The 15,892-nt window shown below is 50.6% G+C and overlaps 1 protein-coding gene across 1 annotated transcript in view; it reads right to left on the reverse strand.

Moving 5' to 3' along the window:
• Positions 1-13,669, reverse strand: part of grin2db (glutamate receptor, ionotropic, N-methyl D-aspartate 2D, b) — a 34,520-nt gene extending 20,851 nt beyond the window's left edge. The window contains exons 1-5 of the mRNA XM_086113419.1: positions 13,367-13,669; positions 12,851-13,057; positions 10,738-11,004; positions 7,280-7,608; positions 6,265-6,379 (exon numbers count right to left, since the gene is read on the reverse strand). Of these exons, the coding sequence (XP_085969545.1) occupies positions 6,265-6,379; positions 7,280-7,608; positions 10,738-11,004; positions 12,851-13,057; positions 13,367-13,654 (1,206 nt within the window). The 5' untranslated portion in view covers positions 13,655-13,669. The remainder of the gene's footprint in view (positions 1-6,264; positions 6,380-7,279; positions 7,609-10,737; positions 11,005-12,850; positions 13,058-13,366) is intronic.
• Positions 13,670-15,892: the final 2,223 nt, after the last annotated feature.

Consider the following 15,892-nt stretch of genomic DNA (forward strand, 5'->3'; position numbering starts at 1 on the left):
AAAAACACAAAAGGAATTTAGTCAGAGACCTGACATGCAAATTAGAAGCAGCAGGAGAATGCCGCTCTTACTATTGACCTCAATGAGAGAATGATTGAAATCCACATTAAAAAAAAAAAAAAAAAAAGTGTAAGTACAGTGACGACATTTAATCACATTCACAAACAAAAGATTTCAAGGCATTTCAAAACAAAAGGACATAAATAAAAAGTAGCTTAAAAACGATCTGTTGGCAACTTGCTAGCAGCATAACAGCGAAATGCCACTTCACCGTGTTTGTACTCAACTTCTTCCGTTAATTTGCTTTGAAGGGACTTCTTCCTTACATGAAGAGCGGCACTCAAGTTTTGACCGAGTCGTTCTCCCGTAAAAGGCGGCCCAACAGATAGAAAGCGACTCCATTGTCGCACTCAAAGGCGCAACGCTAATCAGTGCGTGACATTGCTTCGTTTCATCCGCCTTACGCTGCTAAAATCAACTTGTACAAAGCAGCTACATGGCCACAAATTGACCAATGAGATGAACGACCTTCTCTGTGACAGCCTCAAAAAAAAAAAAAAAAAAAAATCAGGTTCTCTCCATGAAGGTGTTATTTACTGCAGGCGTGGCCGCGCTGCTAGCTTCCATGATATTGTTACAGGTATCGGGGCCGTTCGACTTACTTGCGACACACGGCTCTAAATTACAATTGCGACGCCGTGTTATGCTGGACGGGAGCAAATTACCTGGCAAAATCACGCCCGTGCAAAGGCTACGTTGATTGATGGCACCGGACTGGTCATCCAGATTTGTTGCGCTCGTCATCCATTGACGCACAGAGCCGCATAATAACCACTTGGACATTACGGCTGGGAGTAAAATGCGACGCGGGCGCACGTGACGGCACAAGAAATGGATTACAGACGTGAGCCGCCGGACACGGTCGCCGATGCTTGCAGGCCCAAGCAAACGGCCTTCAATTTAGACGCCTTGATGTCGTTTTGCGAGCGATTCAAGGATCATACCGGAAACGTATTTTCGGTCTCGGCTGCGCAGATGTGAAAAGTGGATAAAATGTGTAACCCCCAAGCCCGCGCTTCATTAAAAGTGTATCAGTTGCAATTAAAATCTCACACTTCAATCAGAGTCTGAGCAAAGGACCTACAGGGGACAACATGCGTTAAGCCCGTACGAGCCATTAGCCGCGCTGCGCTCTGACTCATGTGTTGCTTTGTTCTTGGTCACGATAACATGTTTGCACGGGCTGCACATTATGCGCATGGAAAAATATCAGAATGTGGATTCAGGAATTTGCTTCACTTAGTTGCTAAAAGCAAACGATTTTTTTGTTGTTGTTGTTTTTTTTCCTTGACGACAAATGTTTTGAGCAACAGGAACGTGAAGGAATTTGAATGATGCGTTACCGTACAAATGCATAAGAGGCTCTTTTGACCGGTCATAAAAACGCTCAAGTCTCTTCTCCGTGACAAATGAAAAGCGTGGAAGATATTTTAGTCCGAGCAGCCTGAAAAAATAGCCAAGAAAATGCCAAACGCTCCAGAGTCCTTCCCTGAGATTCTCACTGTGCTGAAGGCTTATGACGTACATACAAAGGTCTCTCAAGCAACATGAGCAAGATCTTGTTGCAACGGTGGTACTCAACAGCAGGCATTCGCTATTTTCTTTTTTAACCAAACCACAAAATAATTAGCACTCCATTCATGCCATAATGACCACCATTAAAGTCTCGTCGCGTCGTAGGCCTAAAGTTATTCCAAAACAAGGCATACTTATGACAGCAGTTCCCACACGAACGCTGTGAAACCGTGAAAAGAAAAAAATAGAATAACAAATAAATAAACAACGATTCAATAATTGCACATAAAACCGTATGCTGCCGAAAAAAAAGTTAAATACAACCGAACCGTACCTCGGCAGGGATTCGTTCAAGAGCCAACAGCGGTCCTCCTACTGCGCTCCGAGAGTGACTGACGGTCAAGCAAGGGCAAGGAAGATCTCCTGACCCGATACTTTTGGCCAACAGCGGAAAATACACCAATGCAAGAAATGTGGAGAACTAGCAAAAAAGTACATTTGCCTCAATTAGCCCACACGTGGCACCACACACACGCACACACACTACGGTCTTTGAGTTACATTGTAATTTGGATCCCCGCTTCCCGTCATGTAAAACGTTCACTTCTGCGGACAAATTTTCAATCCTTTTTTTTTTTTAAACACCCCATGATGTGACATAAGCGCAATAGTCTTGGAAAACTTTGGCCTTAGACTCAGACTTGAGTGTTGCATAGCGCTGATTGCCAGCTGTAATCAGCTCAAGAATCGTCACTTTCACAGCCGGCGTCCAAGTGTTCCGTTCCGCTCGGCCACTTTGCGCCGGTGTGCAAGGAAATGTGTGCGGCTGAGAGAAATCTCCATCCTTGTCAATTTGCCTCGCTTTGATGGATGCATTTTCATGACCGCGGGTGCTGCTCTGCCCTTAATGCAGATTCACCGCAAACCTGCGTCGAAGATTCATTGATGCTTTTGGGAGGTGAGGGGGGTGCTCAGCCCGTTTGAAAATACGCGCTTATGAAATCTGCATTCTCGTCGGCCTCTGCGTTGTGGCATTCGCTCGCGTGGAATGTGAAGATTCTGAAAAGCGCAAATGCCGATGGTGCACGCTCACACCTGATGATAAAAGCCACCTTTAAGCCTTGTGACAAGCGTGACTAAGGCGACATCCGCACAACGCACACAAATGAAAAACGGGTGCGCTTACGTGCAGCAGCCACACACACACACAAGAATACGTGAATGTACTGGAGACGGACGGCGTCGACAGCGACTGCTTAAGCGGGTTGAGAAAAGCCTGGCAGATTTGCGCAGGCAACATGGACGGCGAGAGGAAGAGGAGGTGGCTCCACTCACAGCTCGCCGCTTCGACCGCAGACATGCAACAGGCACCGATTCAAATCACAACCGGCACACAAATGTCGGCCTTCCCGACCCGTCGTCAGTAAAAAAATCTGGTCAGCAAAAGAACAACCGCTTAGATGGAGGGTGGACATCATTAAAAATTTGCATAATTGTGTCGAATTGATTCTGGGGTTGGTTTATTTATTGATTGAATTTTTTTTTTTTTTTTTTTTTTTTTACACCGAATCAAAACAAGAAAAAGTATCAAATAGGTTTAATGACAATAAAACAATTATCCAGAGGGGAAAATCCCAACTATCTGCGAGTCGAAATCCTTTTCAAGGACTGTTTTTGTGCGCGGCGCCGTAAATGCTGATTTGGCGTTAGCTTAAGGGACCCCGGCTGGTGCCCGACAACCTTCGATCGCCGCGGCGCGGCGTTTTAGCAGCCGAGCGAGGACGCTCCCGGGCATTCGGTAATGGCGCAGTCATTGTAAAGCCAACATTAAATATTCAGGGAGCGCCAATAGCGTGGATGTGCATACTCGGCAGATACGGGGGGCGGGGGGGGGGGGGGTGGCTCTTATCCGCTTTCGCTGTGTTTGTGTGCAGTAGCATCTATGCAAGGAGGGACTACGCATACAGATTGCGCTCTCATTTCTACGTGTCAAGGCTTCACGCGCGTGCCTGTGTGTTTGTGTGTGTGTGTGTGTGTGTGTATGGTCTCGGGGGCGGGGTACGGTACCCTTGGTTTGAGTCGAAGGACCTGCGTAGGAGCATCTAATTGAAAGGGATTTCAGGGACGTGGCAGGAGGAGTCAGCAGGTGACCACACAGGCTGGGCTATTAAGTCCAGCGGGGGCGAAGGGGGGGGGGGGGCTGAGAACCTCCAAATGTGTCTATTTGTGCTCGTGTGCATAAACGGTACAGCACAGTCTTTGGTTCCACTTGTTCGGACGACGTTTGTGACCGTGTACACGGTGACGCGACAAAATCAGGACGGCTTCATTTTTTTTCCCCCACCGGTGTAAGAGCACAATAGTCGGCCATCGCACCGCAAGGGGAACATGCCAAGGCGTTGTAAAACAAACGCCAGCTATGTAGAACATGCACAAAATGTCGGGCGAAACGTGCGCACAATCTATGGGCTAAGACGCAGCGCAATTTGAATTTCATTTGAAAGGTCGGAACGGAGAATGCAGGCGACAAATGAGAACAATCAGCGTCTTTCATTTCTTTCCAAATGAACCTCGAAAGCGGAAATGTCTCGGTGCATATTTATGACTACAGCGTCGCACTTTGTTTCTTGATCGATTTAAGAAAAAGGAACATTTTGCACCGGAATGTACGCGGGACGCTACAGCGCAAGGCTCACTGACGACAGTAATCATTCTTACACTACCGACGGGAAGAACTCGGCAACATTCGGACCGTAGACGATTTGTCAGCACCTGCGGACGGCCATTGAATGAATTTATGAATTTATTTTCCTGTGCTAATGCTCCTCGCGTTTCAAAGTCTTGCACGAGCAATGTCTTTCTTTTAATTCGCGCAGAAGATGTCCGATGCGTGAAACCTTCAAATGCCAACGCCCCCCCCCGCCGCGCTTTGAAAACTCAACCCGAGCGCCTTCAGCGACGATCTGGCCCAATTGCGACTCGTAGTTCGCGAGCTAGCTTTGCCGACATCCCGCCAACGCAACTTCCCTGTCGTGGCACCTTTCGTTTTTGGCTGCGATTGCACAAAAGCGAATATGCTAGCTGCAGCTAGCTGCCAACTGGCTAGCAGTGATTCACGTTGTCATGGGTCGTGTGTGTTATTGATGACATTTTTTTTTTTTTCAGATCAGCTACATACCTTTATCACTTGTGACAAAAAGGCAACTTTTGTTTTGAATCCCTTGTTTTGTTTTGTGTATAGACAAGAGATGAAGAGTTTAAAGCGTCCTTCACCATGCTAATATTAGCGTGTTTCTGCTTTTTTTTTTTTTTTTTGGTGTACGCCTGTATGGCTGTTAAGAAGATTAAAATGTTTCTCTCCAATTGACTGCACAGTTAATCAAAGTTTTATGATGTCAGTTCGACCTTGGAATGGACACAATTCATTTCCAAATGAAATTCGAACAAAACAGAGGTCGACCAGCCTCCCGACACAGATTAGGCCAGAGGTTTTTAGCTTTCGCTGGATATAATGATCAAAAAGGGAAGGTTTTTTTTTTTTTTTGACAACGCAAAGAGAACGCCGTCAAAAAGATGCAGCCGGGATCTCCCGACAGCCTCGGGCACTGGAAGAAATATTGAACTTTACGTGAACGTGAACCCCTGTGACCTTTCCGATTCTCACTGTCAGGTTTATGTTTGGACATGCCAATGCTTGCATGCACAGATTTGTTCACGCAGCATGTAAGGAAATATCAGCACAAATTCTCCTCCGACTGCTTTTTTGGCCTCGCAGCGACTCATCAAGGGCAACATCACAACAATGCAAAAATGCCAAACTGACTGCCATGCAAGCTGCTCGCTTTCGCGTTTGTCGAGTGAATTCAGAAATTGTGTTCGAAATACATGATACATGCGTCAAGATAACTGCTGAGCTCATGAAAAAGACTGACGTGAGTGAATTTTGGCGAGAGAGCAATGACATTTTCACGATTTCGCCGTTTTCCAACCTGCGCCAGAACTGATGTAAGAAGCGAGCGCACCTTAATTGTCACCAGTTGGTTGGTTCGCCCAGGCAATTAGCTCGCTCTGCTTACACAGCCCCAAAATGCATCTTGCCCGGACACAACAGCTTACAAAAGAGCTCTCTGTACTTATTTAGATTCCCGAGGAGGCGGACATCCATCCCAAGAAAAGCGCCGGGAGCCTGCTAGCGGGTGGCTAATGCCTCTTGGTCGTGGCGTGGAAAGCCCCACAATGCTTTCCCTGAAGGCTTTGAATGGATACATTTTTTTTTTGGCTCAAGCATATAGGGACATGTAGGCATTAAAAAAAAAAAAAGTGCTGAAACGAATTCATTTTTCAGTGGTGTGTGATTTCCCGCATTTGGAGGACATGGGCGCAGCGTTTGAGAACGGAGACGGGCTTGATTCTGGATTTTGTTTTTAAAAAATCATTCCAATTGGGAGGTTTTCTTAACTCATTCACTCCCAAAGACGTTTTTAAACGTCTTTTCAGACTTGGTCTAGAATTGGCTGGTACTGAATGAGTTAAAAACGCGCTTCTCTACGCTGTGTTAAATTTAAAACACATTTTGATTCCACAGGGACGTTCAAATAACCGGATGGATCTTTTCTTGTCATCAACGTTCAGCACAAACACATACACACGGGGAAGGGAAAAAAAAAAAACCTGATTTCATGTCCTTACATCTTCCCATCCTCTCCCAGGTGTCCAGGAAATGACATCCAGGAAGGGATTGGCCAGGTAGCCGTCAGCGTCGAAGGAGTAATCTCGGCCACCAAGCGTAATGTTACTGAAGTACCTGTGTGGGGAATACACGCAAGAGACAGAGACAGAGACAGAGACAGAGAGACGGTCAGCTTGGAAGAGCAAACACATCCTGTCTGGTGGCTGTCAGACTTCATTTGGTGATTAGATCTTTGCTCAAATCATCTGACGCACTGTGAAGCCACTAATAAATCCTTTTGTCCGATAATCCCGCTGGACGGACGTTTTAATTGTCTGCCGGCGTCGAGCCGTCCGCTGCGGCGGGTCGGCAGAACGCAGTAGCGGACGATGAACAGCAGGGAGCAGCGCAAATACAAATGGCGAGAAGAGCATCGGCCCGTCCCTGGACGTGGTTCAGAAGCAAATGAGAGCGATCGAGTCATCATTCGCTTGTAATTGCTGCGCTTGTGCTGCCATTCATTTACAAATGTCATAGCAAATAAGCTAGCAAATGACGTCTTTGGCTCATTTTCCAGACTAATCCATCCATACGAGCGTGATGTTTGCGGTATCTCAAGGAGCCGGACTGAGTGGCATTTAAAAACGAGCGGTGATGATAAGCCCGAGCACTCGGGCTACCTGTTGGAGTGCGGCGCTGCCGCTGCCGCTGCCGCTGTCTGTTTGCACAGGCTAAGAGGAATATATTAAAGAGGGGCATTAATATACATGAGACACGGTCCGCTTGCTGCAGATGCCCGGATTATTTGGCCAACTCGCGAGCGGACGCAGCGACAACATCGATTTTTGCGCGGACGGTCGCCGGCTCCGAAACTCTGACGTCTGACGCCCGAGTCCACCCGCGCGGCATCCCCGCTCCCCTTAGCAAGCCGCCGACTCGTTTCCTCGTCTCTCCCTCGCTTTCTCGTCCTCCGAATTTTCCGCCCGCCGTCCCCGACTTTCATCCCAACCTCCTCCGGGGGCCCGCCGCTCTCACCTCATCCTGCCCCGCATTCTCTGCGTCTGATTGGCATCGGCGGCGCAGTTGGTGACAAAGTTGGGCCCGCCCGTCGTCCCGTAATCCTTGCGCATGGCCACGGCCCCGTGCGTCAGCACCGAGACCCCTCGCGCGATCCTCCGGCGGGGCTCGTCCCTCCATCCCTGGGGCCGCACGGCAAACAGGGCCCTGGGCAGGCTCTCCATGCTTAAACCCGAGAGAGACGGCCCCACGGCGAACCACATGTGCGAGCCGCCGGCCTGACCCGCCGCCCAGGCCGCTCGGAACACCAGCTCGGCCTCCTCCTGGGAGCAGTACAGCAAGCGGACCTGCCGGACAGCAGGAAAGTGCGGGCGGGGAGGTGGGGGGGGGGGGGGGCAGGGAAGAGGGCAGACACACACACACACACAAGCTAGTGAGATACGGAGGGGAGAGGGGGAGAGAGAGGGTTGGGGAGCTCAGGGAGAACGATGGAGCAGAGGTGCACCTGGACGGGAGACGGGCGGAGGAGCACGGATATGCAAGGCCGTGTGGAGAGATAACAAATGTGCCGGGTGAGAACAGGAGGAGAGACGGCGGCAAAGCCTTGCGATAAGACTCAAGCGGGTGTAGGATTCGGAAAAGCGAGAGTGAATGGAAGCAAGTCGTCGGAGATGGGAAAACATCAAGTCATTCCTGTGAGAATGGATTGCGGGAAAGGAAAAGCAAAGATGACACACGCGGCGGGTCAAAGAGAGAGAGAGAGATCAAGGATGGCAGGAGATGATGCCATGAATAAGAAGACGGGAGAAGGAAGACAACGGTTGGCGGGGGGGGAAAAAATATCGCGGAAGAGCTCTCGGGGCTGGACAGGAGGAGGGGGAAAATCGACCAAAAAGGGGATTTGTAAAGGGTTCCGGGATGGGGGGTGGTGGGGGGGGGGTCAGAGTGGGGTAGAGAGAGAGAGACTGAAAGCACATTTTGAGAACTGCACATTCATTGAATTTGGAACCGTAATGGCTTGGCAAAACAATCATGCCGGCGTGCCAGTAAACCTCCAGTGAATTAAGCGGGACAAGAGAGTGACGGGGGGGGGGTCGACGCTGAAATTCAGAATGGCCGACAAATTAAGAGAGGAAGGAGAAAATCTGTGTTCGAAACACACACACACACACACACACACACACACACACACACACACGTGCGCAAAATGGAGGAAGTGAGGCGAGCGGAGAGAAAACACTGACGAGGCAGAAGCTGCGGCAGGGACGCAACAAAAGAGAGAGATCACGAGAGATTCCAGGAAGAATTGATCCCGAGACCGCGGCGTCGACAATACAGAGGACATTACCATAAAACGCAGGCGGCGGCGGGAGAGCGGGAGAGCGGGGCCGGCGTGTAACGCAAACTCACACGGCATCACTAAACGATCGCGAGCGTTTGATTAGCCCTTTCGCCGGAAAACATCGCAAAGCATCGCCGCAGCCGCGTGGAGGCAACACGCCGCAGGCGGCCGCGCTATATTAACCGTCGCACGAGCCCTTGGAAATACAAAACGCATGCATGCCCTTCTCAAACGCGCGCACACACACACACACGCACACGCACACACACACAGTGTGTGTGTGTGTCTTACGGTGCTGGAGCGGCCATGCCGGGGCATTAGCGATGCCATTGAGACCTTGACCAAAGGCACGCTACAAGACGGACGGCAGCCCACACTCCAGTGTTCAAGAATGGCCACGCGGGGACGTGCGGGCATGGAGGTGTGCAGGGCAGCGAGGAGGGAGGTTGGGCCGGGGGGGCGGGGGGGTTAGCGTGAGCTTGTCTCCGGGCAAAGAACCGCACACGGGGGGGAGGCCAAGCACAAGGAGACAAAAGATTGGTGGCGTTTTAAGTCGGAGTAGCGAGGGGTCGAAGAGGAGCTATAAGGAACGATGAATGGAGGCAAGATGGCGGCAGGGGAGGTAAGAGGTCGTCGGCGCAGGCACGCAAGAAGCCGAGAAGCGGCGAGACAAGATCCACGAGTCTATCCGGTCAAGGTTCCAGCTGAGCCCGAAGCCTTTGGCAAAAATGACTTTTCAGCAATGACCCCCCCCCCATCCCCGCTCCCTCTTTTCTGCTCAACAGAGAGCCCGGCGATCTCCACCGCGTCAATACTGTGAAAAAGTTGAACGAGCGCAGGCAAGATGATGTCGCATCTGTTTAAGCTCGACATGATCTCTCGAGAATTGATTAGGAAACCAAACGAAGCGTTCAAGGCTGGATTGCATTTCGAACTGGGCTATTTTACACCGACGTGCGCCGTATGTGGGGGGGGTCGGGGGGGGTATCCTGCAGCAGCAGCAGACTCCATTCACACGCATGACTGAGAATGCCCAATTGAATCCATTCATCATCCTTTTCAGACTGGAGGTCAAACTGATTGGCTTTTGACTCGGCGTGAGACTTGATTCCAGTTTGAACGTTTGCGTGCTTTTTACTGTCTTTGTTATTCATTTTTCATTTTTTTTTCGCAAGTTTTTTGGAGCGCAGCTGTCACAAGGAAGCAGTGACCGCTCGGGCGGAGGCGAAAGTGACAACTCGAAACTGTCAGCTTCGGTAAGACTTTTTCTCTCCAGAGAAACCCCCCCCTCCAAAAAACAAACAAACGTTGAACCTAATTCAACTAATAGGACAAAATGAACATCAATGGGCGACATAAAACAGCGTCTGTCATTTCTACCTGTTGCCAACACGCGCAACTTAGCGCCCGCTAGTTGGCAGCAGAGCAAAATCAGGCCTTTCGTTTCTGACGGCTCCGATACCAATTTGGAGAAAGAGAAACTTTGAGGACGACGGCATTGTCAAAGTGTGGCAAATGTCGCGCTGTACACCGACGGCTTTCTGCATAAGAAGAAGAAACCGATAAAGATCACGAAATTAAGTCACTTGTGCAATATGCAGATAAAATCCCTCCGTGGCTTGACGTACAAGGCGGCGTCATCTCAAATCACAATCTCGTATCTCTTAGGGCAAGGATTACAATTATTGTCTTGCGTTTTTTTTCAAACTGAATTTTGCACCACGAAAAGAGAGAGAAAAAAAAAAAATCCAATGCCAACAAGGCAAGAAGCATGGCGTCACATCTTTAGCACCGTGTCCCCCATAATTCTTGAGACCAACGCGCCTCGCGCCAACAAATCCGTCAAAGTGACTTCCGGTGTTTGTTGCGCCGTTGAACTGTGAATGTGTTGCTTGATGAGGGGGGGAGAGCAGAACAGAGGGATGGAGGAGAGGGGGGGGGGCGGGAGAGCGAGAGAGAGCGACGCCGAGGGACCGAGGGAGAGATGAAGAAGGAAGGGAAAAAAAAGCCGGGAGGCCGCCTGGGAGCTAGGGCGCCCCCCCCCCCCCACACACCCCTTTCAATGATAGTCGCTGCACTTCCTCCCCTTTCCTCCCCCATTCCCCACGCTCCCTCGCCCCCGCCCCCGTCTCACCTGCGCCTCGTTCTCCTTCAGCAGCCTGCGCGTGCGCGCGCCGCCGGGGTCGTCGGTCACGTTGAGGATGACCACGCTCTTCTTCTCCCAGCCGATGAAGGAGCCGTCCGTCAGGCCTTCCACCACCGACAGGAACTCCTGGTAACCGTGGTGACGCGTGGACACCACCGAGAAGGCGGTCCAGTCGTACTCCTCCAGCACCTCAAATATGACCTCCAGTTGGAGGGCCGTAGAGGAGCTGAACTGGAGAAAGATGGAACCCGATTCCTGATTTGGGGGGAAGACAGCAGCAGACGAGGTTAAACAAAACAAACAAACAAACAAAAAAAGAAAAAGAGCGCAAAAAACGCAAGGAGGGGAAGCTCAATTTCGGCCTACGTCATAAAACGTGTCCGTTTATTTCTAGGTGAATTCTACTCTCCGTTCCTTTTCAAAAAAAAAAAATGAGAAGGTTCCCTTCAGCGTAAGGTCGGCGATTGGCTCATTTCGCTGTCAATCAAAAAGAGATTCGGCCTCAGACAGATCATCCAACCGTCATGCAGAAAAGCTCAGCGTCCGGGCCCGCCCATAAACGCCCATTGTCCAGACTCCCAGAGACGCCGAGCGTCCACGCTTATAATTTGATCACTTACTTGTTGACATTTTAGGGGAAGCTGAACTTCCCTTACGGTCTTAGAGCAATCGCCTCTGCTTTCAACTGCGAAAGGGGTTCGTTTTGATTTATGCGCAACGCCGAAGCAACGCAGGGCTTGAAGTTTTAATGGGGCCGGTGCAGCTGCAGGGCTAAAACATCTCGGATTGTCGCGCAGATTCCTATGAAGTCCAGATGGGAGCCTTCCTAAAAAAAAAAAAAAAAAGACCGTTCACAGCTGGAAGGACGACGCGAGGCGACGGCGCAGCTTTCAAGGAAGTTCATCCAGAGTGCCGCAATTTTAATTCACTGGCGAAGCGCAAACGCGAGCCTTGATGCAAAGTCGTTGGCTTAAGGTCCGTGAACTACACGGGATGAACTACTATCGGTGCGGCAACACTTGCAACCGACACTCTAACACTCTCCGTCGTAATATGAAAGAAAGAAATAACATCCCAATGGAGGTGAGTAGAATACATACGGCAATTAGAACAACAGAAAAAAAGAAAATGCCTTTTAAGGGTGATTTTGGGAGTACGCATTATACACGTGTGCATACGCTACTTTAAAATGTGACCACGTCATTTTTTGGGGGTTGTTTTTTTTTTCTTCCCACATTCGCGACGCCGACGCTATCTATGTCGCAATCCTCTCTTGTTGCTCCTTCGCCCCACTTTTGTGTACTGGGTGTCTGTAACCTCCTTCTTCCCCCTTCTGTTTAGTGTTAAAACACAGATGCCAACACACATTTTGGTGCGGCTTTGAATGGGGGGGAAAAAAAAAAAGCCCAGTTCAAACGAGCAGCTGTTCCCTCAGTTAAGTAACACGGAGCCCTCCTACTCGGATGCCTGCTTGTCCTAAGAGTGAAGGCAAAGAGATGACGTGATCGGCGGCCTTTTTCTCGCTCTGGTTCTAGCGATTGGGCGAGAAGCAAGTGACCCATCAGCGCGAAGCTTTTCAATCCCCCGCGCCCCTTCGCGGCCGACGGCGACAGTCACGTCACGTCTGCTGGATGCCGCCCTCCCACCCGGAGACATCACAGACAAGCGCGACGGGCCCAGTTGCTGATATTTACAGATTAAACGCTGGCGGAGTTGCAGCACGCCTGACCTTCGGCTTCGCCCTCGATTTACAGGCGAAACGGGCCGTTGAGCCAAGCGTGAGACGTGAGGTGAAGTAGGGATTCCGTTTGTTGGTTCGATTAATCGACTGCGGAAGAAGCCATCGAAAGGTATGTGTCGATCAAGGATTTTTTTTTTTTGAACAGGACTTCCCATCATTTGAGTCACATGAACGGAAGGGCGGCTCACAAATGAACAATCGCACCACCCAGAAAGTACAGTGGAACCGCCCAAGTCGATTTCAGGGCGCAAAGTTTTCAATAGGGAACGAATTAATGACACACACACACACACACGCACAGGCACGCACCGCCGACATCTCCTCCTCAGCCACGCAATAGCAAGCACCGCCGCCCCCTACCTGTGGCATCCTCCCCAGCCCCGCTCCCCCTCCTACAGCCACTATGGGCAGTCCCGTTTGCGCCGACACAAACTCCAGCATGGGGGCCAGAGGACCCCAGGCCGTGCGCGGGGGCCTCTCCTCTTCATAAACCAGACCCTGCAGGGGCCGCGCGGCCAGCAGCTCACACAGCTGGGACAGCACCGTCTTCGGGCTGCTGTCGTTCACCTTGAGGATGGAGGGGAGGAAGTGATGTAAGAGAGGACAAAAGAGACGGGGGTGGGGGGGTGAAAAGATTTAGCAGACCAGATCAGTGTGTCTTAACTTTGTGTTACAGATATGGAGGGTGCAGGTAATATGCATGAGGTGAACAATGCGGGATTTTGCGGAGGAGCCGACTCGCCCGTTGTGAAAAGCCTCGCGCGCGCGCGCCCATTCAGCCGGGATAATGAATGATTCGGAACAAGGGCCGCCCATTGTCACGCGCTCCCTTCGAGTGAGGCCGAATGAGCGGGGAGGAGCGCCACAATCTCCAACCTGTAGCCAGATGACGTTGGCGGAGCCCCACTGGGTGACCACGCTCTCCCCCAGGGAGCCGTACACGCGGCCGAAGCCGGGGTACAGCACCCGTCCCCCGGGCCCGGCCAGCGCCGCCTCCGCCAGCACCGTGGCGCCGGCGTGGATGACGGCGATGTTGAAGTTCATCATTGCCCCCGCGTCGCGCTCCCGCGGGCTGGGCCGCAGCAGCAGGTGGGGCGAGGCGTCCGCCGCGCCTCGCCACTCCGCCAGGACCAGTAGGAGGGAGAGAGTCGGTATGGCGACCATGGCAACCTGCCGAGGGGGGAGGCAGATATGTACGGCGCAAAGAGAGGGCGCCTGCAAGGGAGAGAGAGAGAAACGAGGAAGATTAAGTTAGTCTGAAATGCTTTTTGCTCCGATATCCACGACGGAGGACGTGAAAGGGGATCAATAGAGTCAAACAATTAGATGAGAAGAAGGTCGCGTAGGGAAAAACAGCCGAGAGGAAGGACGCCAGAAAGTGATCAGAGAGTGCACCCGGCCGGGTGAGAAGATGGCGTTGAAAATGCACAGCAAGACAGCGCCGGGCGGCCTTGGGTCCGCTTCGCCTTCAAGCACCCGTCGCCGATGTCGCCAAAGTTTACAATTCCATTCGTTGTTCTCGGAAATTGGACTCATTTACATACCGTATTGGCCCGAATATAAGACGGCCCTGATTATAAGACGACCCCCCTCTTTAGCAAGACTCAAGTTTGAAAAAAAAAAAAAAAACCTTTTTCAACACCAAATTAATTTTTATACAGAAAATAATTACAGTACATCTGAAACCAAACGATTATAACAATATATTTGAGAGAAAGAGCATGTTATTTTGCCTCATTCAAATCTGATGTGCAATCACATTCGTAAATGAATGGCTTCCGGTTTTTGAAATGTGAATTACATCATAACTTCTCCTCAGCCGCCGATCTTCGACCCACTTTTCTCCAGATTGTCACTACGTTTCTCCATTTTCCGTTATCTTTTCTATTATTTTCTTCTCTTTTCCTTGTTACCGCTACTTTTTATTTTTCTTCTTCATGCTACCGCGATTTTTATTTTTATTTTTCGTGGCAGGGGTTCACTTTGGCCTGGGAAGTCAAGTTCGGCATTCGCTTCAATGATATCTGGCGCCATCTAGCATCATGAACGGATATGATGTCTAGACCCCGAATATAAGACGACCCCCGCTTTTTCAGTTTTATTCGGTTTTATTATATCGTCTTATATTCGGGCCAACGTGGTAGTTCATATACAAGACAACTCAATGTGCTTCACGCAAGCAAAGATAAAAACGCCTCAAAGCATTTACAGACACAACGGCAAATGACATTCACAATCAAATGCACTTTTAAATGCACCGCTTTTTTTTTCAGTGAAACTGATTTATAATTACTTTATTACGACTTCAACATTTTACGTCCTTTTGATGTGTAATCCGTTAAATAAGTGAACTGCTTCAAATGATGCCGATGGCAGAGCTGTGCATGCGTATATGGCGTTTCCATGTCGCGTCGATGCTATATTTGCCATTTAATAGTGGCCCGTATTCACGGTTAAAACCCGTCGTATGAATCCGTGGCGAAGGCCCAGGTCCCAGATGCACGAGCAACCCCTACCATGGGGGAAAATGAACCCCACGGCAGGAGGAGGAAAGCTCGGGAAATGGAAGCGAGAGCGTGCCGGGAAGATGCAATTGTTGCTATCTCGGTTGCAGGCTGTGAAGGAACAATATGAGAAGGGAGCGGGCCTTTCGAGGAAAGCGGGGCGTCGGCGGTAATAGCGGGCAGAGGCAATGATGGGGGTCTGAGGGGGGGGTTGTGCTGCATGAATGATAACAACAATTAAGTTCGCTGCAGCCACCCTCACCCGCACAGCTGCAAGCGCGCGCGTTGGGGCGTACGCGCGAGGTGAATGCGCGGCTTGCCGCTTGCCGCCAACAGCTGCGAAACTACCGCGAGGGTAAATCCCTTTTGGTGCGCGGAAGGGTGACGGCTACCTGGGGGAGAGCGCCGTTCAAAGGCAGGGCGGCGTTTTGGATTTTCTACCGATGATAAGTGCCCTGCTTCCCCCCCGTCGCCATTTTCTTGCCCCTTTCTCTTCCAACCGCCCACTTCCCCATTGCCTCCATCTATCCTTCCATCCTTCCTTCCTTCCTTCCTCGCGCTGATTAAACACGGGCTGGCCGGGACAACACTGCCATTCGCCTAAAAATGAGTGCCCCCCCCCCACTCTGCCTCCATTTGCGAGCCCTTCCCGCTCTTCTGATGATTCTCGCTCCATCTTCATCCAACTCGAGCCCTCTCGTTGCTGCCTACAGTCTGATGATTCTTTGACCCTCATCGGTCTTTCTGGTGCGGAGAGGAAAATAGGAAAACAGCTCCAATGTGGCAGATCTGACCCCACATTTGGAGCAAGGATGTGCTTGAGGAGAGGAGGGAACAAAAAAAAAATAAAAAAAGAAAAAGACAAATGAGGCATGGCGGTGGCACCAAATGCGAGAGT

This window comes from Hippocampus guttulatus, chromosome 6, assembly GCF_054856545.1.
Source record: "Hippocampus guttulatus isolate MCC_2025c chromosome 6, RoL_Hgut_1.0, whole genome shotgun sequence".
In the NCBI taxonomy this organism is placed as follows: domain Eukaryota; kingdom Metazoa; phylum Chordata; class Actinopteri; order Syngnathiformes; family Syngnathidae; genus Hippocampus; species Hippocampus guttulatus.